We start from the raw sequence: 21632 nt of genomic DNA, 5'->3' as shown, positions 1-21632 counted from the left end.
CTTCTTATCTCAAAGTCACTATACAAATCTTTCCTAAAGTTTGATCGCAAATTTCGGACATTTTTAGAAAAGTCTTGCATGCATATGATGGTTAATATTGCCGTGCTTTCTGCTTTTTTGGACAACCTGGAAAGTTTGCTAATCAAACAATCAAACGCACGCTTTTTAAAAAGGAATATGAAATGACTGATCATTAATTTTCAAAAAATAAAAAATAGTAAGCTAAGTTTAGAGGAAATATTGAATTTTATTAATCCTTGTAATGAAATGAATTACGATTTTTTTTAATATATATATATATATATATATATTAAATCGAGTGAACAAGTGAAAATTCAAATGAGTCGAAGTCCAACCCGACACCCACCGTCTGAGGTAAGAGGACGGATGCTCGAACCTACTTAATAAAACTATATAAATCCTAACTTTTAAAAATGAATAGTGATAAACTAACAACTCATTCATAATTTATAATCAAATTGTATACAAATGAATAGTGAAAATGAATAGTGATAGACTAACTACTCTCATTTACAATTTATAGATAAATTGAAAATGAATAGTCACAATTTATTGACAAATTGTGTACAAATTGAAAATGGACAGTGATAGACTAACAACTCATTCACAATTTATTGATAAATTGTATATAAATTGAAAATGGATTGTGATAGGCTAAAATGGATAGTTGTATGTACAAATTGTTATTTAATAGTAAATTTCTCTTTTTTTAAAAAAATTGGAGTCAAACATTAATAACCGCCTAGCTATGATAGTAGGTAGTACTGTTAGTTGTAGGTCAGGGGATAGAGAAATTTTAAAAAATTGTTGGGAAAAAGTTACTTTTTTTTCTCTATTTTGATCATTTCATTTTATCGCTAGTCAAAATTTTTTATTATTATTATTTAATGATTAAAAAAATATTTTTAAATATATTAAAAAAATGCAAAAAAATTTCTAGATGTACCGCTCAACAATAAGAGTGAGATGGCACAATAGTTCCACTCAAATTGATGAGAAGAAAAAAATATATATATATAAATTATTCGTTTAGATTCAATATTTTTAAATATAATTAATTATGAGGTGTGAAAAACTTCATCACACCCATTAATGGCTGCCTTGAGGCCCTCGTAATCAAGAAGATCAGCTTTCCATGAAGAACTCCGTCAAGCTCTTTCAAATGAGCGTTCTTTGGGTTCTCTCTATATAAATTCAAATTTTTTTTAATATATATTAAGCAGAGCGAACGAGTAAAAATCTGGAAGAGCCAAGGCTCAGCCTGGCACCCACCCTCGACATCTCCTAAAGCTAGGCATCCACCGGTCTACTTCATGTGTGAGCAGATGTCCCCGCCCGCCTCAGGCGGGAGGGCGGATGGGTCTACAAAAATTCCTGACTTTTGAAAATTTTGGAGCCAAACATTAATAGCTGCCTAGCTATGGCAGTAGTACCATTAGTTGTAGGTTAGGGCAGAGAGAGTGAAATTTTAAATCTAATAAATATTTAATAATATTGAAAAGGAAAATACTCGCATGTCCAATAGCATGGACCGAGAAAAGTGAACGATGCTTTATTAAAGTCCTACAATTTTGAAACACTGATATCCGTCCTTGTAGGCAAAGGGTTGATCAACTGTGATGTATTATTGTTTGAGAATTTAGCAGCCTAACATACAGATGATAAGACTCTTCTTCGGTGCTTATAAGGATTAAAGTTTGAAATTGAAACATAAGTGCTGTCTCTTTTAGTAGGTATGATGGTGGGGATGATGGAAGAAGTAATACACTTCAAAAATTAGGCAACTAGTTTTGGGTTAGGTGAGTTGTGAGAGAGAGAGTGAGAAGAAAATTGGGGAAATGAATATGGAACTTCTCATTCTAATCTGCTGTACATCTAATGATATATATGTAGGCGCAAAGGTGATATATAGCATTGTACTGAGATTTGAGAGCATTTTATTACTCTGGTTTTTATTTTGGGTGATCTCTCGTGCAAAATTGCAAGCAGGAAAGGAAAATTTTGAAACAAAACCCTGTTCAAGTTCAACTGAAATTCATTTCTTTGAAAGGAAACGTTCTGCGTTTTATTGATAAAAGTCGACATGACAGGTTTGAAAAACCCCTACATTGGACCAATTGGAGAGTTTCAAACTGGGTGATGAGCAGAACCCAGAGAACAATAACATGAAACAAGTTGGTAAGAGTTCAAATGCATAAACCAGTCTCTGATGGCAGAAAACACCCTATGCTTGCTTCTGCCGTTACATGAGAAACAAAAGAAAGAGACTATAACTGATACTACCCTGTCCTAAAGCCAAAATTATAAGCCTTAGAGCTTCTGTCACCACTCACTCTATACACAACCTTGTCTAACTCAGGTAAATAGAACTTAACTACCTCCATTTCTTTGCACCCTTTCTAACATATATCTGTAAGTTAAAGGAATCCCTTGGGCAAGGTAGTAGCCTTAGGCACGTTCTGCATCAAGTTGGTACCAGTCTTTAGCCTCTCAATCCTCAATTTTCCAGTAGACTTTATATGGTCATCTTTCAACCCATCTTCTGCCATAGAAGGGTCATTCACAGACTCGGAACCAACAATAGGTTTGTCGGGCTCAAGATTATCTGCAGAATTACCACCAGATTCTGTTCGTTCGACGACTTCAGATCTGCCACCCAAAGCTCCACTCCTGGAAAGCCTCCAGTCTTTTCAGTCCATGGGACACATAAAACAGAGGAAACATTCATAGATTTATGAAAGATTGTGAACCAACCTTTTCGAAGAAGAATCAACTATTTCTCGTTTGGCTGACTTTGACTTTGCTTTCCCCCTCCTCTTTTGCAGTCTGGCAAAATGCACAGCAAAAATATACACATATATATGTATGTATGTACGTATAAGATCACACAAGTATAAGGAAACAACATACATCAGGCAATCACCATATCAAACAATTTGGATAAAGGAAAATTTTAATAGGGAATATAAAGATGCCATGCAAATTATGTTCCTCATTGCATTCCAACTTGTCCCTTTTTTTACCATGGCATTAAGGAATGCAAAGCTTTTGCCATGTAAAGTTTAAAAAAAATGCAAGTAAATTCAATTCAAGTAAATTTAAATTTGTGACACTCCAATACCCAGCTATGCACCCAAGTTATTCCCTATCAGGTATCAGCATTGAACAACTATGTGAGCATAAAGCCCGATCCCACATCACCATAACACCTAGAATTTAGCAAATCCCACAAGTTGCACAAACACCTTTGAAACCGATTATGCTTTATGCAGGAGCAAACATAAACACAAGACTTGTCAAACTAGCAAAAATGGAAGAAAAAAGGAACATGACAATCCAAAGAGGTTGAGTTCGAAGGATCCAATCAGCAGTTTTACTCTTTAAGAAAGTAGCTACTGCTAAATATGCCAAAAAACAATTCCCATATTAGTGAACAGCCGTAGAGTTTTTATCTGAGGGCCATCAAGAATATAAAAAGGAAACTTCTGGAGTAAATTAAACATAGAATTATTCACTTGCTTCACGTAATTATTGATAAAGGCCAAAAGTAATTAATTTACCAAACTAACAGTATAATTACAATTCAAAAAAATACTATCAAGTTTTGGTTGCCATATATCAATACGCAAAATAAAAGCATTATTCTGGAAGGATAAAAAAAACAAGATATACAACTCACAGATCAGATGAAGCACATGGTTCTTGAGCATTAGTCTCTTGACCCTGTTAATAATATCAGCATATGTAAACAAGAGTTATTTTTCATTTAATTTTTTTTCTAAAATAAGACAAATTGGGAAAACAATCCAAAGGCAAAACACGCACAACAGGCAAAACATTATCTCCAACCAGTTCCCAGCATTCCTTTTTGAGATTTAAGACTTCTTCATCACCGTCAGCATATAACACCTGTTCATAACAAAAAAAAAATTAAGAACGATAATAATCAGAAACAAGAAATGATAGCCCTTGGGTTTGGCTCAAGTGGTAAGAGCCTTGGTCTTGCTGGTCTGCTCCCTCCAGGTCTAACATTTGAATCCTTGGATTCAAACAATTTATAAGAGCCATCGAACTAGAGGAATTTTCCTTGAATTATCCAAGGTGCACTTGCAGGAAATTCCTTGCCGAGGGCCTGTGCACCCCTAGGATTAGTCGGGACTTTATTCCAAACAGCCGGTGCCAATAAAAAATAAACAAGAAATGAAACTCAGAGAAAACAGGTTAGATTGTGTGGCTTAGTTCAACTCGATGTTACAACAAGGGTAAGAGGAGCATCAGAAAGAACATGGTCAAAGGCTGGCTGAGAAAACACAAAAATGGACTGTGATTTTATGGAAGAGACACACTCATAAGCATGACAGAATATGCAAAGATCCAAGCCCAAGTACATGAAAGAGGTTATGAAAATAGCAAAATAGAGAGAGAAAAGAAAATAGCATGTTGGGATTAGTGAGAGCCATTTCACCTGGTGCTTCTTTTTAACAGGGTCATAAGAATTTACAACGCCTTCATAAAACCTGCAAAATAAGAACTATCATATAACAAAAGAAAAGAAGGCCTTTCAATTCAGTGTCAGAAACCTCACTGGGGGCTTCTTTTTCACCAAAATGCAAAGCGCATATTTAGTATAACATAGTAACAAAAATTTACGGAGCCTTAATGTTTATCAAGGTCTAAAAGGATTGATGGTAATTGGAATGGAGAAAACACAATCGACCTGGAAAGACATTGAAAGAGGGGAAAAAAGAGAGTTCAAAGATTTAGCAAGAATATTACAAAGAGGAACGTTATACAGTCCTTAAGTACTCACATCTTATCCAATGGCCACCAAACTTTTATTCTGCTACCGACTAATTGCTCATCAAGGTCAGACTTTTCAGAAGACTGCATTAGAAAAATTAAGCACCGATAAATTAAAGAGGCAAAAAGTTGTAAAACATAACATATAACTAAGATAAACAGGAGAATGGGATGAGGAGAATATTAAGCCTCACTTCCTAGGCATCCTACTAGAAATCCAGATCTTCAACATACAAATAATACTTTGCATAATCTTTCCAGTAGCGCCATTATATCAAAAAGGTAAAACTTGAGTGAGAGTTTTTACTATGCATCTCCCAGTTAAATAAATTCTACTGTACTATGTCTGAGTCTGATAATCAGGACTTGGATGTGAACATTAACATATGATATTGAGAATCTAGTTTTTCTTTAATAGCTAAGCATGTTGTTTACAGAGACATGACAAAGAGGAAGTAAAAGCATATTCAGTAAGAAAGATTAATTTGGTCAAATAAAGAGTCCGCAGATGAACTAACATCTCCTCAATGCAAGTATAAAAACTGACCATAAACCAAGACCACGAGTGAACATTTTCAATTACTCTAAAAAAACAGATGGTCCAGACAACCCCAAAAATTAAGAGAAAACAATCTATTGATATATTTTTATAAGTAATCTATTGATTAATTATATTAAAACAAAGTGATCCATAGAATAACTGGAATACGCCATGGTTCACTACCAAACATGACAAGCGACACTACAAAGCTGATTACATACTTGTACCTCTTTCTTTCCGGTGGTACGCATCCTCTTGAGTTTAGATTTAGAGGTTTCTTCCAAGTAACTGTCATCTCTATTGGTTGACTTAGTTGCAGACTTTGAAATCATCTATAAAGTGGTGACCGGAGGGGGGAAAAAACCCATCATTAAAAAGCTGGAGAGAGAGAGAGAGAGAGAGAGTAGTGGAGCTTAACATACATCTTGAGTGGAAGAATTTGAAAGGATTAATTGCAGTACCTTACTGCCGGATGTTTCAGAAATATCCTGTTTTGAAGGCACATCACCCCTCTTCCTTTTCTTGATAACCAATTGGATTAAGGACTTATCATTCATTCCATCTACATTCATAGTTGATGGACACGGATGTTTTTCCTCAGGAACACAAGGGACATCAGCTTCCTTTTCTGACACTACATATCCAGGAGCTACCGTTGTCTCTTCTTTGGGCGTTGTAGCAATTCTAATCTTTCTTGAGCGTCCCTGTGCCTTTGTGTTACAGTTACTCAAAACTTCAGATTCCTTTTTCATACTCAGATCTGCAGATTGCAGAGCTTTCTCCCCAACATGAGCTTTCAAAAACCTTCCCTTTGACCTAGAATGGGAATCAGGATCGGCATCTTGATTCGCTGTGTTCCCTTTTTTCTTTGGCCGGCCCCTTTTACGAAGGCTTGAATCAGGAAGGCCATGCTCTGGGGATGGAGCAGCAGGAACTACGATCTCATTAGTTTTAGCTTCGAAAGCTGATGGTTCAGTCACATTCTCAAGGGATAAATTGGCCATTGAGGAATCTGGGTTTTCGGAAGGTGTATCATCAACTCCCCCATCATGAGATTTTCTGCGATGCGTGATCGTAGTTTTTCTTCCAGGAGAAATCCAAGTATGATCATAGCCTTCCTCAGGATTCATTAAGGAATTAGGTTTCCTACCCCTTTTCTTTGGAACAGAGACTCGCTCAATTTCTGACTTGGCTGCCTTTGTAGAGCCTAAGCTGCCAGGCTCAGCATTGCTTCTTGCACCAATGCTTTTGGAATGTTTAGCAAGAACACGACTCTGTAATGATTTTGAAGTTTTTTCGTTTTTTAAAGTTTCATCATTCCTAATGCCATTACTCATTGCTGATTTCAAAGTACCATCCACAAGTTGGCCAACTTTGGTGCCACAAACAGTATCTGGAGCAAGACCCTCAGTCACCTGATTGATAAAAATTAAAATTTTGTAAAGCTTCCATAATAAAAATAAATAGTAGTAAATACAAACAAAATTCAATGGACAAATGACTTGGAGATGGTACGGGTAATGAGATACCTGGGGTGGCTCATTTGGATCTGTCTTTGGTGGCAGATCGGAATCTGTGCTTTCTTCTAACTTATCATCAGCCTGAAGCACATAAATGCAATTAATCAGAGCTTGTTACAGAATCGTGTATGCAAGTCAAAAGGCACGAAATCAAACAGCAGGAAATGTGAGCCTTGAAACAGCAGGTAAGTCAAACCTTAAAACGACTGTTACTATACATTCATTCAGTGACCAATCTAGCCCCCACCCTCCAGCAAAAAAAAATGTAAGGGCTTTTTTGTTAGTTTGCCGCCAAAATTTTGAAATAAAAAGGATATTTCAGGCTCTTTTTATATAATTTTATTTAATGGCAGCCTCAGAAAATTTCAGTCCAGCCTGGTTCCCCATACACTTTAATCCTAACTTCCTCCCTGTAATCACTGTCCCTCGTTTGAAAATCAAATGGTAGGTAGGAGAGCAAGAGAGCAACAAGGAGGTTGTAATTCACCTTGAGAAACATTCAGAGGAAAAGGAAGTACCCAGCCTAGTTTTAGAGAAAAAGAAAAAAAAGACTACTTGGGAAAGAGGCATGAAAAAGTATGATATCAACAACTAGTATACTGGCTAACTTAAGATCATTTCATAAATGAGAATTTGATACGCACCGAATGCTCCCCATAGCCATTGACATGTTCGTGTTCAAGGGGAACAGAACCACTTTGGCATATAGAAGCAACTGTTTGAGAATATTCATCCAAAGCAATGCCCATAGATTGAACTGCTTCCTTGAGACAATGTTCAAGCTTAACAGCACAATTGGTAATAATTCTCTCCCCCAGTTCCCACTCAATAGGCGAAGCAGTCTGGAACAGTGAGTAAAGATAGATAAGATTCCAATTTCATAAAGAAATTGAGATGCAGCATATGTAAAGTCAATAAAATTACCTCATTTTCCTTTTTTACACTAGCTAGAAGAGGAACGAGAAGATCTGAGGAAATTTCTTCACTTTCATCTATGACCAAGGTCATAATCGTTTCCATGGCTGAAAATACAGTGTGTGGTTGGTTGGACCTTGAGTTGACCAAGAGCAAATACGCAGATTAGAAATAGAAAATACGCAGGAGGGTTAGACATTAAAAATACGTAGCTCATTTATTTAGAGAACACTCAGAAAATATTCTGCATTGCTTCTACTGGAAAATTCAAATAGCCCTTAAATTGTTCCAAACAACATCCTGCTAGACTTCCTTCAAATTATTTTCTAATTTGCGAACTCCTCTTCCTTGATAATGCTGATACTCCTGTCTACATCCTCCACATTTATGGCCTTAGTTGTAAGTATTTTATCAATGAAATAATTGCACTCAAATCAATGCAAGCCATGTTCTCAGCAGAGCAGCATCAGTCGCTAGCTGCAGGCATCAGGATTCCTAAGCATAGACTTTTCACCCAGAATCCATTTTTTACTAGAAAAGTATATTACAGAGATAAATAAACCTGTTACTGAAAGCCTTACTGTGTCATGAGGAACAGCAGTGAAGTATTTTAGTGCTGCAAACATTTCAGGTATGCATGCAAAACTTTAACCTTGTCACACGAACTGCATTTCTATTAAACAGTATGATTGTTCATGTAATGGTAAATAAATTTGTGACAAGAAAACTGCTACGCAATGAAATGAACACATCAACCATTATTTATGTGCTAAACTCTTGTTGTATTGCTCTCTCCAGCTAAGTATTAGCTCATCAAAAAAACAATATTAGCAAGAGTAGAGGGTTAGTAGAATAACAAATACCAGTGATATTGCTTTTACCTGAGACCTTTTAAGAAATTTTGAAACATTTCAACTACCAATGAATCACACTCAAGGTCCAGCATCACCAAGCATGACCTGACCTTTGCAACAGTTTCAAGAATTGAAACCGCCTTTGTATAACAGCGACTGGACATGTAAGGCAATTGTTCAAATGCTGCTACAGTTAGATGAAAAATTTCCTGTGCATCAATGAATTGGAGAAGCAGTTTATTTAAGATCCCAGAAAAAAAAAATGGATCCATTTTTTTAGTATGAAACTTTGGTTTTAATCCCAAGAATGTTTTAACTGTCATGAGTACCTTCATTTGATCATCATTGTAAGGGGCATCCGGAGCTGTTATCCTTGTAATCTCAGTAAGGCAAGATGCAACTGAAACCTTCACGTCCATTTCAGAATGTGTCAAAAGTTCATTAGCGATCAGTGCCTTCATCGAGGGTAAAAGTGCATCTTTCATTGATTCTGATGGTGCTTGTTCCACATTTGCTAACAAACTCTCAACTTTCTGAAAGTTGAAGGAAACAATTCAATTTAACTAATGTTTAGCCTCGATTAAAATATGGAATGAAAAATAAAAAAAGGATGAGAGTTGGATTCATGTGAACCATCAAAGCAACTGGGAAAATTAACAATTATATACTGAAAGAAAATCAGAACCAGAGGAAAATAGAAGTCAAGACAAACAAAGGATGAACGTTCCAGGACAGATTAAAGCAATTTTGCTCAAATGGATTAGAAGCTCAAATTGGCATTCATCAGACTGAAGAAAGTCAAGATTTTTTTCGATAAGTAGAGAAATTCATTCAAATAATAATGAAGAACGAAAGCATATGGCAGAAAATTTTCATAAATAAAAGATCCAATACAAAATCACCCTAGGGCATCGTCGATTGATGAAAATCTCAACATTGATTTGACAGAGAAACACCAACCTACTTGAACAATACCCACAACCAATTGGAAGGGAAAAAACCACGGTAACAATCATAAACCCATTGGAACCACAACAATAAATCATCAACTACACAATACACTTATTTCAGTGAATTCACGTTCCAAGAAATTTTGGTTGTGGATATACGCATTTGAAACATAAGCAATTGAGAAAAGAAAACCCGCGTACCAACACCATCAGGCTCCTAACCATGAAAAACATCTCATTGGTCAAACAAGCCATGACAAAACCATATAAAGTCATCATTGATTCAACATTGCAGTAAACAAAACCCTTAGTTTACTGGAATCATTATATATGTTTGCAAATGCCCAGTTGAAAGATTAAACGTTAAACAGACACTTGGGAAGGGAGAACCCATATACCAATACGAGCAAATTCATTAAGAATATGCTTATCAACCCATATAAACTCACAACAGACCGACGTTTCAACAAACTCACTCAACGAAAACAACCCCAAAGGCAAATTTATATGAGGGAACAAAGGCTCGTTACATCCAGAAGATTGAGGAGCTCATCAATGGAGGAAGGAGGGTTAAGGAGCTTATTCCCAGTCTCCTTAAGCTGCTCCTCAAGTTCTCCCTCAGAGGAAGTCATTTTCAGCTCACAGCCCCAGAAAGCTCATGCAGAATTTCACTCAAATTGAGGCCATTTAAAGCCCTAGGAGAATTTTAAGACCAGAGAAAATGGTTGAGTGCTAATAACTCCGCCCAGCTGAGTTTAAGGGTTTTAAGGTAAGTGTTGAGCATGCAAGCACAGACTTAGTGACTTACAAATGGGCAGTTTCGGATTCCGCCCAGTTTATCAATTATGACTGAATTTTGGGTCTCAATTCCGGTACTGGGTTTTCCCTTTTTCTCACATATTTTGCTTCTTTTTGAGAATCCTCCCATTGGCGCTTTATAGCTGTTTTGAGAGACTGATCGTCAAAATACAGATTCCTTGGGATTTTTTCTCTCCCTTTAAATTCTTAGAATTCTACAATATTTATTTTTTATATTTGTTCTACAATTATTACACCTATTTTATATTTTTATCACTTTTTTATTCAAAATTCTAGAATGTGGGAAGTTCAAAACTACCCGACAGATAAATATGAGGTAATCTCCTTGAGAAATTACAATGTTGCCGTTATAAATTTTGAATGCTGATTAATATAGTATGAATGCTTGCTTTGGCAATATGCAATCCAAGTTTAGGAGCACAACTTACATGCCATATTATTGTTCAAGCAATTGTTATCTATAATGTTTGTCTTCCTGATATCAGATTTGTGTTTCCTAAATAGATTATTGTCTGGAGTTCCTTTATTTTGCTTAAACAAAATGAATTTTCTTCGCTAATAGATATTCATTAAATGAAATTCTATAGTTGAAATAAATATATAATCCAATACTTATTGCATCAAAGGGATAGATAATTGCATACAAAACTCTAGTCTAAACCTAACAAGTCATAGGTATAATAGAAAAAATATATTTGTAAACTTGTTTATCAACACATCAAACACACCACAAAACTGATTAGATTAAATAAATACAATATTTCATCTAGATTTCTCAATATAACTATTTGTTTACTTGACATTAATGAAAAACAAGCAAGAGGCCTTATTTGAAAATTCTTAATGGAAAAACCTAAAACATTCTTCATGTAAATACATGCAGACTAGTGTAGATATTTAGATGCATGACCTCAAAGAAGTTTATTTGAGACAAACTATAGAAGATCTAGGCACCATAGATACTTTCACTCATAGGTTGGTATTCTTAGTGATTGAAAACTAAGTTGAACCCTAACTTCTTTCAATTAGAGAATCATAGTACTATTCCATGAAGTGATAATCAAAATTGATTGTAAGTTATATGTGTGTCAAACGTATCAAACTAAGTAACATATCTATGCGTAAGATCTATGCCTAAGATATGGAGGGGGGAGAGAGGAAGAAAAACAAGTATTCAACCTATCTATATCTTCATATGTATAAAAATATTGCAAAGGATGATAACATATAAAGATTACCTTAATTCATCTTCTCGCGAACAACACTTAGGAAGCGCTTTCTCAAATAAGACGCCGTCGATAATGCAACCTAACCACATCCAATTAGGGTTTTGTTCAAGAAATTTATGAATATATTAACAAATTGCTCGATAGAGATTGATATTCGAGTTGAAAATAATAAGATCGGTATAACTTTGATGGTTAAATGAATATTTTGTATAGAATAGGTTTAAAGAGCATTGGGAAATGACGAGCAAAAAGGAAAATGAAACGTAAAAGAATGAAGCGAACAGAAAAGAAAGAACCAATCGACTTCACAAAATAGTCTCCTTCTATATTCGCGTGAAATATAGAGAATTTTCATCCGACTTAACTTATAAACCCTTCGTTTTCTTTTCCCTAATAATTAGACATCCTACAAATTTTATCCATTAATATATTATTATTATCAACACTAATCATTTTTAATTCACAATAAAGAGTGTATCTACTTTTTTTCCTTTTATTTTAATGAATAATTATTAAGTACTTAGAGAGGATTCATGATATTCAGATTGTAACATAAAATAGAATGTCAATTAAAATTAATGCTTACATAAATAGTTTTAATTACATTACATGTTATAATAGAATAGGACTACCACATCATAGGTATCCTTGAAATACCTAACAATCTTTCATTTTTTTATTCTCATTGAAGGAATACCAAATAATTTTCTCTTTTTTATTCTCATTCTCCTTAATCTTGGATTTGAAGTTTGAACAAAAAGATATACCCTCAATTAATTTGTGTAAAAAGTTTAAAATTTCAAATATTTTTTTTTTCCAATGTGAAGGGTATGTCCAAATGGCAAGTAGAACTCTTTAATTATTTAACTAATGTCATCATCTACCCGAGATTTTCACAAAAAATAATAATAAAATAATAAATAAATAATGAAATGGTAACATATACGATTGTCTGCGCGGAAACCTTTGTATTGATTATCGATCAACATCTTCCTCGTTTGCTTATGTAAATAATGGCTTGCACCTTGTCATCATATTCGAAAAGATTTCTTATCATGAATACGAAAACAAAACGAGAGGGGGAAAGCAATAGCAGCTATTAAGGACTGTTAACGAGCAAACCACTAGAACCAAGTAACTTTGATATAGCAACACTCGAGAAAACTCCTAGTGAAATTCCACCAAATAAACAAAAAGGAAAAGTCTATAGGGACAAAACATCACATCACATCCCACAAAACCAACCATTGCTAGCTATTCAGTGAGACTTGACATGCTCCCTAATAATATGAAGAGCTTCATGATCCTCGCCAAAATCCTACAAAAACAGTTCGAGAAAAATTTAAGAATTCATTTGATGGCTAGTAAAAGTTGTATGCGCCATCACGTGTGCCATTTTTTGGATTTTATATTACCTTCACAACAACACAGGAGCAACCAACAACCTTTCTAGCTTTGCCCTCTGAATCAATCTTGCACAACTGCACAGAGAAAGCACAACCAGATGTTAGATAGAACCTGTAATAGAGTTTGATGGTCGATGAATAAATCAGCATTAATGATCAATTAGGCGAAAATATATTAATTCAAAAATCAAAGCCATAACGCAAAGCTATGAGCATATTGATATAGATAGAACCATATTACATAGAAAATTGACAGAGCCACTACTCTATTAGTTGGTAGGTTAAACAATGGAAACTAGAAACCAAATGCATTAACATCTATAACTTCACTGGCTACTAACTAGTACTTCATAAGAGAGACTCAGTTTCTTTATTCGATCATATAAGTTGTAAAACTTAAGTCTTATTCGTTTTATTTCTTGGTCACAAACTCCTACTAAAGTTGTACATTTCAATTATAGGCGCATGTTAGGATTAAAGTCAATAATTGCCCCCCCCCCCCTTAAAATACATCTTTGCTAACCGCTTACCGTTTTGTGCTTACTGATGGAGTATATCTCTTTATGTAAAACTTCACAAGAACAATTAGCAGATCTTCCAATTTTATTAATTACAAGTTCTAACTTAGAATATCTTGAATAAAGAAAAAAGGCAACTGTCATCTCACTTTATAAATGAAGGAGAATAAAAGCATTTAAAGAAAGTAAACAAAGTAGGAAAATTTTTCCAAAAGGATGATACTTACACCAGCCCACTCGCCTAGTGACTTTGCACTAGGAACTGTCATCAAGTTTACATTGTGGTCAGCACAAAGAGCTTTAACCAGTTTAACATAATCAGGCTGGTCACAGTCCTCTGCCAGTACACAAAGCTGGGCGGCATGCTTCTCAATCACTTTTGCACCTTCATGAAGGCCACGAGCAAGCCCACCATGAGCACGCGATTTTCTCAGCACGAGTTGCAAGGCTGTCATGATATCCATAGCCTCCCCAAGAACAGGGGCAGGTGTCTCAACCGCAGCAGCAGCCTCTTCACTGCTCAAGATCCAGATTGAAATCAGTGTGTAATTGACAAATGTGAATCACCTACTACCCAACTACTGAGTGAGCTCATGTACATTTTATCCTACTGAACAATGACAAGTTCCTCCGACAGGCCAAATTTACATCTCCCCCCTCTTATTGTTAAAACAAACTGCTAGTGTCGCTAGATCAATCACTCTGGTCAGTCATTTTCATGGAGAAAGCATTTAGCCACTACCCATCTTAAAAATGGCTTCATTTCCATACCAGACAACAGATAATCACAGATAACAGCGAGTTATGTCATGTGCCTCTCTGGGTATGAACAAATTAAATCTGCAAGCATCTGTACCAAATCCATACTTCTACCAATGACACTGAATTCACTCTGAAAGTACACCCAGCATTCTCATCAAACAGTTGTCAAATGCAAATCTGCCCCACACTTAAGTAATCTGCTAGCCTTGTGCAATTTCTAGTCCACCAATAACCCAAGATCGAGCCACCCTCAAAATTACTTATTATTCAACATCCTTTTTTAAAAAAAAGAAAAGAAAAGAGAGAGAGATATATTACTTGCTCTCGAAAGTTTCTAGTGCAACCAAATCCCAAGATGGCACCAGCTCAGAATATCATTGCTCATCAAATTATTAAAAAGAAAAACTCACTTCAAGGAAACTTTGCTTTCTTATAATACGAACACATAAGCCCAACCACTCCAAATTCATCTCAGTAGTTACTCTTAATAGAGAACGATCACTTACCCCGACATTCTTAATGCCTCGATTTCTTTCTTTCGCGCTCCTGAATAACATAAAACGTATACATTTAGGGAAAAATAGAAAGAATTCAGATCCCAAATAATAACAGCTTACCGTTTGATGGTTCTCATGAAAAAGAAAATCTATAAAAAATGAAAGAGAATACACCAAAAAAAGTACAAGTCAGTTAAAAAATGATACACAAGTGTAGAGAAAGAAAGAGGATACGACCTTGAAGATTGACGCAGCCGAATGTGTCTGTTGGCGAAGCGAGCAGGCAAGATGACAGGGCCGAAACAACGGGACTTTATAAGGCAAACCCTAAAACCCTACTCTTTGAGCCTCAATTTACGAAATTGCCTCTGGTTTTATAATTGTCGGGTCGGGCGGGTCGGGTTATAGTATGACCCACATATTGGGCTGTCTACATATATATATATATATATATATATATATATATATATTTATATAAAATATATTTGGGGATATCTCAATTAAAAAGCCCAATCCCAAGTGTTTATTCAGCTTACCCAACCAAGAAAATGAGAGGATTAGGCTCCCTTTTCGATTGAGATATGTGATAATTTTGGAAAAATTAAATAAAATATTATTTTTTAATATCATTATTATTTTAATATTTAAAAAAATTAAATTATTTATTATATATTTTATTTAAAAATTTAAAAAATTATAATAAATATGAAATGAGATCACTTGTCAATCCAAACGGGATCTTAGTGCTTTGGGATTATTCAATCTAATAAAGCTTCTTATTGAAGATGAAAAAATCAGTTATAAAGAATAGCATTTTTCGTGTGTGTGTGTGTTTTTTTTTTGCCAATATATAAATATATATATACACACACACACATATATATATATATATATATATGATGTATTATATGCGTTATTTGTATTCTTTTATCCTACTTGTTCTTTTTGAAAGTTGTAAGGGTTTATTTGGTTTTATAAAATCAAATTATCTTGTCTTATATAATTATTATAATTTTTTTAAATTCTCATACAAAATATAATAAATAATTTAATTTTTTTAAATCTCAAAATAAAAATTATATTATAACAATATTTTATTAAATTTTTAATAAAAATATCTTATATTATCTCATCTGAATTACGTAAACAAATAAGGTCACATTAAACCAACCTTTGTTTAGAAGAATTCGAGGAATATAACCAAGCAAACCACTTGGAAAATCTTCTTTGTGGCTGTATAAAAAGCATGTTCGAGAGAATTTGGTTGTTTTTTGCATGCATGTTCGAAAAGTTAGGGGTTGGTCATTTATCTGTGTTTGTTGTAATCAGCTAGCCTTCGATCGATATTTGGAATTGGATGCATACTTGTGGGCTGCATGGTTTCGCTTCTAACACCACAAAAAAAGGGGTCTCGTTCTTAATCAATATGTATATACATGGGTAACATAAGATATGCTTATATGTAACTAAGAAACAAACATGTGCACGAGGATTCATTTATTTCAAACGGATAAATTAGTAACAATCACAAATAGATTCTATAAAAATAAATCTATAAATTAAAATAATTTTATATTTTATATTTCATTTATAATAAAAATAATTTTACAATCTAACGTATTACGTAAAGTTATTTTAATTTGTGAATTTATTTTTGTAGAATCTCTTTATAGTTAAAATATATTTTTCTTTAAAAAAATATCTTTGGTCGTGGCTTGAAATGCAGGATGTCATGTTCATGCTTCCAAGGCCATTGCTCTTCATCCCACTAGTTCAAAGAATACGTGCATGTAATGTTGCTGAATGTTAATCAATGTTGCTAAACTAAATTCTAATAAAGAGGTCAATGTATAGGATAAATCCTACCAACAATAATTTATATTATAAAATTGAAGTGCATGTTATTTTTTTTATCATAAAATAAAATTTTAACAATTTAAGGAAGTTCTAAACCATATCTAAATCTATATTTAAAATACCAATTTATCACAGTTTTTTAAAAAATCACCATTATTCTACAAATCCAAGATATTACAAATCTATAAAAATTGCTATTCCCCAAGTGAGATTACCTAAGTCTATAAATCGGTTTGTCCGGTTCGGGAGTGATGGATCGAAAATTGCCATATGGACTTGAAAGATCTGTTCGGTCAACCTAATTATTTATATTATTATTAGTATTATTTTTCAAATAAATTAATAAAAAAATATTTAAATTAAAATTAAATAAATTATCAATGTGGATTATGTAACTATCTCATTAAAAAAATATTTTACTATAATTATATTTATGATGTTAATTATTACTACTTACTAACTTAGACTTTACTTTTTAGTATGCATAATTATTAATAATGTTATATATTTTATATGTGATTAATGAATATTAAATAATTTATTGTACATAAATTATTCATGCTTGCTTACAACTTGAGTATTTAAAAAAAAAAAAACATAATTACTTTAATTAAGTGCAAATAGTAGAATATGTATGAATGTATTAACTATTTACACATAATGACATAAATTATCATATGATTTATAATTTATTATTAATCGATAGCATATATTATAGGGCTGTACAGAAAACCGGAAAACCGGCCGAGACCGACTCAGACTGGCCGCCGGAGCTCGGAACCAGCCGAAACCGGCAGGAACCGGTCGGCCGTCGGTGATAAATCATCAAAACCGGCGTCGGCCGATTCGGTCGCGGTTTGAACCAACTAAAAACCGAAAAACCGGCCGACGCCGGATATATAAATAATTTAAAATATTTTCATTTATTAAACGACGCCGTTTCACTTAAATAAGTGAAACGACGTCGTTTTCATCTTAAAATTAGGAAAAAAAAATAAAGGGAACGGCGCCATTTGGCATAACTAGGGCATATTGTCCCCGAGCCCTAGCCCCAGATCCATTTCATTCGGACCCCCTGCCCAGTTTCACTTTCCGCCTCCCTCTCTCCTTCGAGTCTTCGACGATTCGGTCAGTGACTCAGTTCCGTGCGTGACGCCGCGTCGCCGTCCACGACTCCAGGCTCTGGCTCCAGCCACTCACGGCTCACCGACGCCCAGCGGTCCACCGTCCAGCAGCGGCGCAATCTCGTGGACGCCCAGCTTCCTCGGTTCCTCCGGCAAGCCATAGGGAACCCGAGAGCCTCCATTGTTGTTTTTAGGTATGATTTTGAGATTTATTTATTTATTTATAAGTATTTTGTGAGATTTTATTTAGAACCCGAGATTGGTCTAGTTCGGTGGATTAGTGTTTTTGTTTTCTGATTTGGTATTTCAATCTAGGTTAGGGATTGTGTTTGCTTGTTTGAGATGATTGAAATAGTGAGGAGGATTTTGTTGAAGAATTTTGAGCAGTCTCGGACTCTCGTCGGCAGTGTGCAACTGTGCATTGCCATTCAGTGCATAATGTGCATTCACGGATTGGATGTAATTTTGTTGAAAAAAAAAATTTGTGATGTTTATTGGAAGTAAAATTTATGATGTGTTTATGTTATAAATAATTTGAGATATTTATTGAAAGTTAAATTTATGATGTGTTTATGACATTATGTTATAAATAATTTGTGATGTTTATTGAAAGTAAAATAATTTGTGAGATTTATGAGCGATCTAAAATGTAGATTAGAATCTTAGATTTGTGATGTTTGCCACGTTGCAAACTAGATGCTGTGTAATTAACAATTGTGGTGAATTTTTGTTCTTTCTTGTTTTTACATGTTAGATGGATTCTTCGTCAAGTACAATTGATCTTGATTCGAACTCCCAAATACCAAAACCCCCGACTTCAAGTGCCCCTAATAGTAGTAATTGTCCACTTCCTAAGAAACGGAAGGGGAAGGATCCGTCAATTGTTTGGGATCATTTTACAAAAGTTGAGGGTTGTTCCGTAGATGATCCTAAGGCCAAGTGCAATTATTGTGGCAAGATATACGCTTGCCACTCGAAGAGGAACGAAACTTCAACTATGCAAAACCATCTACCTTCATGTCTCAAAAATCCTCATAAGCGTGGGCCTTTAGATAAATACCAAACAACATTGGCAGGTGAGGTATCCTCGGAGGGGTTTGGAGAGAGTGATAATTCTTTAAAAAATCTTGTAACTCATAAATATAGTGAGGAGGCTGTGAGGATGGCGCTTGCGGAGATGGTTATTCTCGATGAATTACCATTTAGAATTGTTGAAGGGCAATGATTTAAGAAGATGGTTTGGTTGCTTGAACCTAGATTTAAAGTGCCATGTCGAGTGACGGTTGCAAGAGATTGTATGAAACTATTTGCATCTGAAAAATTACAGAAGAAAATTATAAATTTTTGTTTAATCCCTAATCATCGAGGGGATACCATTGGAAAATATGTTGAATCGTGCCTCCTTCATTGGGGCATTGATAAGATATTTACTGTTACTATTGATAATGCTAGCTCAAATGATACTGCAATTGCATATTTGAGACATTTTTTTACGGAGAATATGTTGGAAGGAAAGTATATGCACATGAGATGTTGTGCTCATATTCTGAATCTTGTCGTGAATGAGGGTCTTAAGGAGTGTGATGATGCCATTACAATGGTTAGAAATGCGGTTAGATATGTGAGCTCCTCCCCTACAAGATTAGACAAGTTTAAGAGATGTGCAGAAAAGGAAAAAATTGATTGTAAAAAAATGTTGTGCCTTGATGTGCAAACCCGATGGAATTCAACTTACATAATGTTGGAGGCTGCTGAGAAATTTGAAAAGGCTTTTAGGCGAATGGAGAGTGAGGACTACAATTTCCTTTCTTACTTTAATGATGGAAACATTGGGCCTCCTAGAGCTGACGAGTGGGAGACAGTGCGGGTTTTTGTGAAATTTTTGAAGATGTTTTATGATGCCACTTGTCGATTTTCTGGTTCTTTACATGTCACGGCAAACACAAGTTTTTTGGAGATTTGTAGGCTCCAAAAAGAGTTGGTTAGACTGTGTGAGAGTCATAATACTTGTTTGATGAGCATGGACATAAGCATGAGAATGAAATTTGATAAGTATTGGGGTTCATTGGATAGACTGAATTTGTTGTTGTTGATTGCAGTTCTCCTTGATCCACGTAGTAAGTTGGGGCTTCTTACTTTTCACTTGAAAAAAATTTATGATCACAATTGGGCTGAAGATTTATTGTCGAGGGTGAGACAATTATTATCAGACATGTATGAGGAGTATAATGTTACGTTCGGTTCTTCCTCGAGTAGTAGAGAACATGTTTCCCCTCCGTCAGCTGCACCTCCAGATGATGTTGAAGACAATCATGAGTCACAACTTTTTTATGAGTGGTTGCAAGCATCGACTGCCTCTGGATCTACATCAACCAAAACAGAGATTGATCGATATTTATCAGATGGTTGTGAGGCATTCAGTCAATCTTTTGATTTGTTGAATTGGTGGAAAGTGAATGAGCCTAACTATCCTATACTTGCGAGAATTGCACGAGACGTGTTAGCCATGCCTGTTTCCACTGTTGCATCAGAGTCCGCATTTAGTACGGGAGGTCGGGTACTTGATCCTTTTCGGAGTTCCTTGGCTCCAAGAACTGTTGATGCACTTATTTGTACGCAACATCCATCAACGCCAATTGATATTCGAGACTCCATGGATAATGTTGAGAGCTTTGTAGTAGAATCTGGTAATGTGTTTTTAACTTTTACTCATTCAATTTCCATATTCATTTATTTTTATTATTTAATTTAATTTGTTTTCATTATCCTAATTTATTAATATTGATAATTTGATTATTTGGTGTTTTCTTATAGAGTTGGGAGCATCATACATCACAACTATTGATGATTGAAGAGTTGAAGACTGAAGAATGAAGAATGAAGATTTTTTGGGTTTTATTAAAAAACAATTGTTATTTGTTGCTTAAGACAATTTAATTTTGTTTGTAATGTGTATTAAACATCTAGTGGAGTATTTGGTATTTATCTAGTAATTAGTAATTTAGTATATAAGATAATAAGATTATAAAATATAAGTAGTATATATGTAGTAGTTAATAGTTATTAGTTACTAATAATATATATATGGCATGATTAAAATTAAAAAGAAATTGATTAAATTAATTAATTTTAAAAATTCTGCAAAAAAAAAAATCTTTATAGTAGATGATCTTGAATAACAAAATGAGCTCAAAAAAAGGTTGAATTGGGTCTTAAAAAAGCCCAAACAGTGCCCAATCCGGCCCAAATACAGTGGCCCAATCCGGCCCAAACACAGTGGCCCAAACCGGCCCAAACCCGCGAAATCGACCGTAAACCAGCCGGTAACCGAACCGGCCGGTTTACATGCCCTGGTCGGTCGGTTTCGGCCGGATTCAGGCCTATAAAAAACCGACCGGTCGGTCTCGGTTTGGGCCCAAAACCAAACCGACTGGTCGGTTTTTCAGCCATAATATATTATTTAATATTTTATATAGTCAATAATAATAAATTAGATGAAACTACATCATTAACTTATATAAATATTATATAAAAAATAATATATTAAATTATTAAAAATATTTTAAAAAAATATATATAAGAATTCCGCCCAATTCCCTCAAAAATTTATAGATTCTAGGACAATTTCATTGATCCATATATTTCGATGGGTGCGGCCGCCCCATGTTGACCACTGGGTGTACCGTCTAGTGTAATTTTTTTAATTTTTTGTTCATATTTTTTTAATATATTTAAATATTTTTTTTAAATATATTAATATATTTAAAATCACTTCCTTAATTATTAAATAAAATAAAAAAATCAACGGTCAAATAGAGT

The 21632-nt window shown here is 34.5% G+C and overlaps 2 protein-coding genes across 5 annotated transcripts; both read right to left on the bottom strand.

Moving 5' to 3' along the window:
- Window positions 1-2063: 2063 nt before the first annotated feature.
- On the bottom strand, window positions 2064-10513 carry LOC109010994. Of its 4 annotated transcripts, none has more exons than XM_018991995.1 (14): window positions 10410-10513; window positions 8981-9184; window positions 8679-8860; window positions 7807-7933; window positions 7527-7724; window positions 6892-6963; window positions 5824-6777; window positions 5584-5694; window positions 4832-4905; window positions 4487-4538; window positions 3847-3930; window positions 3701-3744; window positions 2776-2847; window positions 2064-2691 (listed from the first exon to the last, which is right to left on the bottom strand). In XM_018991995.1, exons 2-14 carry the CDS (start codon window positions 9134-9136, stop codon window positions 2439-2441), a joined length of 2379 nt encoding a protein of 792 aa, XP_018847540.1. In that variant the 5' UTR covers window positions 9137-9184; window positions 10410-10513; the 3' UTR covers window positions 2064-2438. The 4 variants fall into 4 exon arrangements, with proteins under 4 accessions (XP_018847540.1, XP_018847541.1, XP_018847542.1 ...); XM_018991996.1 differs by having other exon boundaries at window positions 5590-5694; window positions 10410-10511; XM_018991997.2 differs by lacking the exon at window positions 10410-10513 and adding an exon at window positions 10132-10392.
- A 2170-nt stretch (window positions 10514-12683) lies between these two features.
- LOC109010996 (40S ribosomal protein S12-like) lies at window positions 12684-15160 on the bottom strand. The gene is made up of 5 exons (XM_018992001.2): window positions 15070-15160; window positions 14842-14881; window positions 13801-14089; window positions 13065-13130; window positions 12684-12967 (listed from the first exon to the last, which is right to left on the bottom strand). The coding sequence occupies exons 2-5, from the start codon at window positions 14847-14849 to the stop codon at window positions 12908-12910; spliced, it is 423 nt and encodes a 140-aa protein (XP_018847546.1). The 5' UTR covers window positions 14850-14881; window positions 15070-15160; the 3' UTR covers window positions 12684-12907.
- Window positions 15161-21632: the final 6472 nt, after the last annotated feature.

Source organism: Juglans regia, chromosome 12, assembly GCF_001411555.2.
Source record: "Juglans regia cultivar Chandler chromosome 12, Walnut 2.0, whole genome shotgun sequence".
NCBI lineage: Eukaryota > Viridiplantae > Streptophyta > Magnoliopsida > Fagales > Juglandaceae > Juglans > Juglans regia.
The sequence above is the reverse complement of the archived record's forward strand: the minus strand, read 5'-3'. Positions and strand labels throughout refer to the sequence as shown.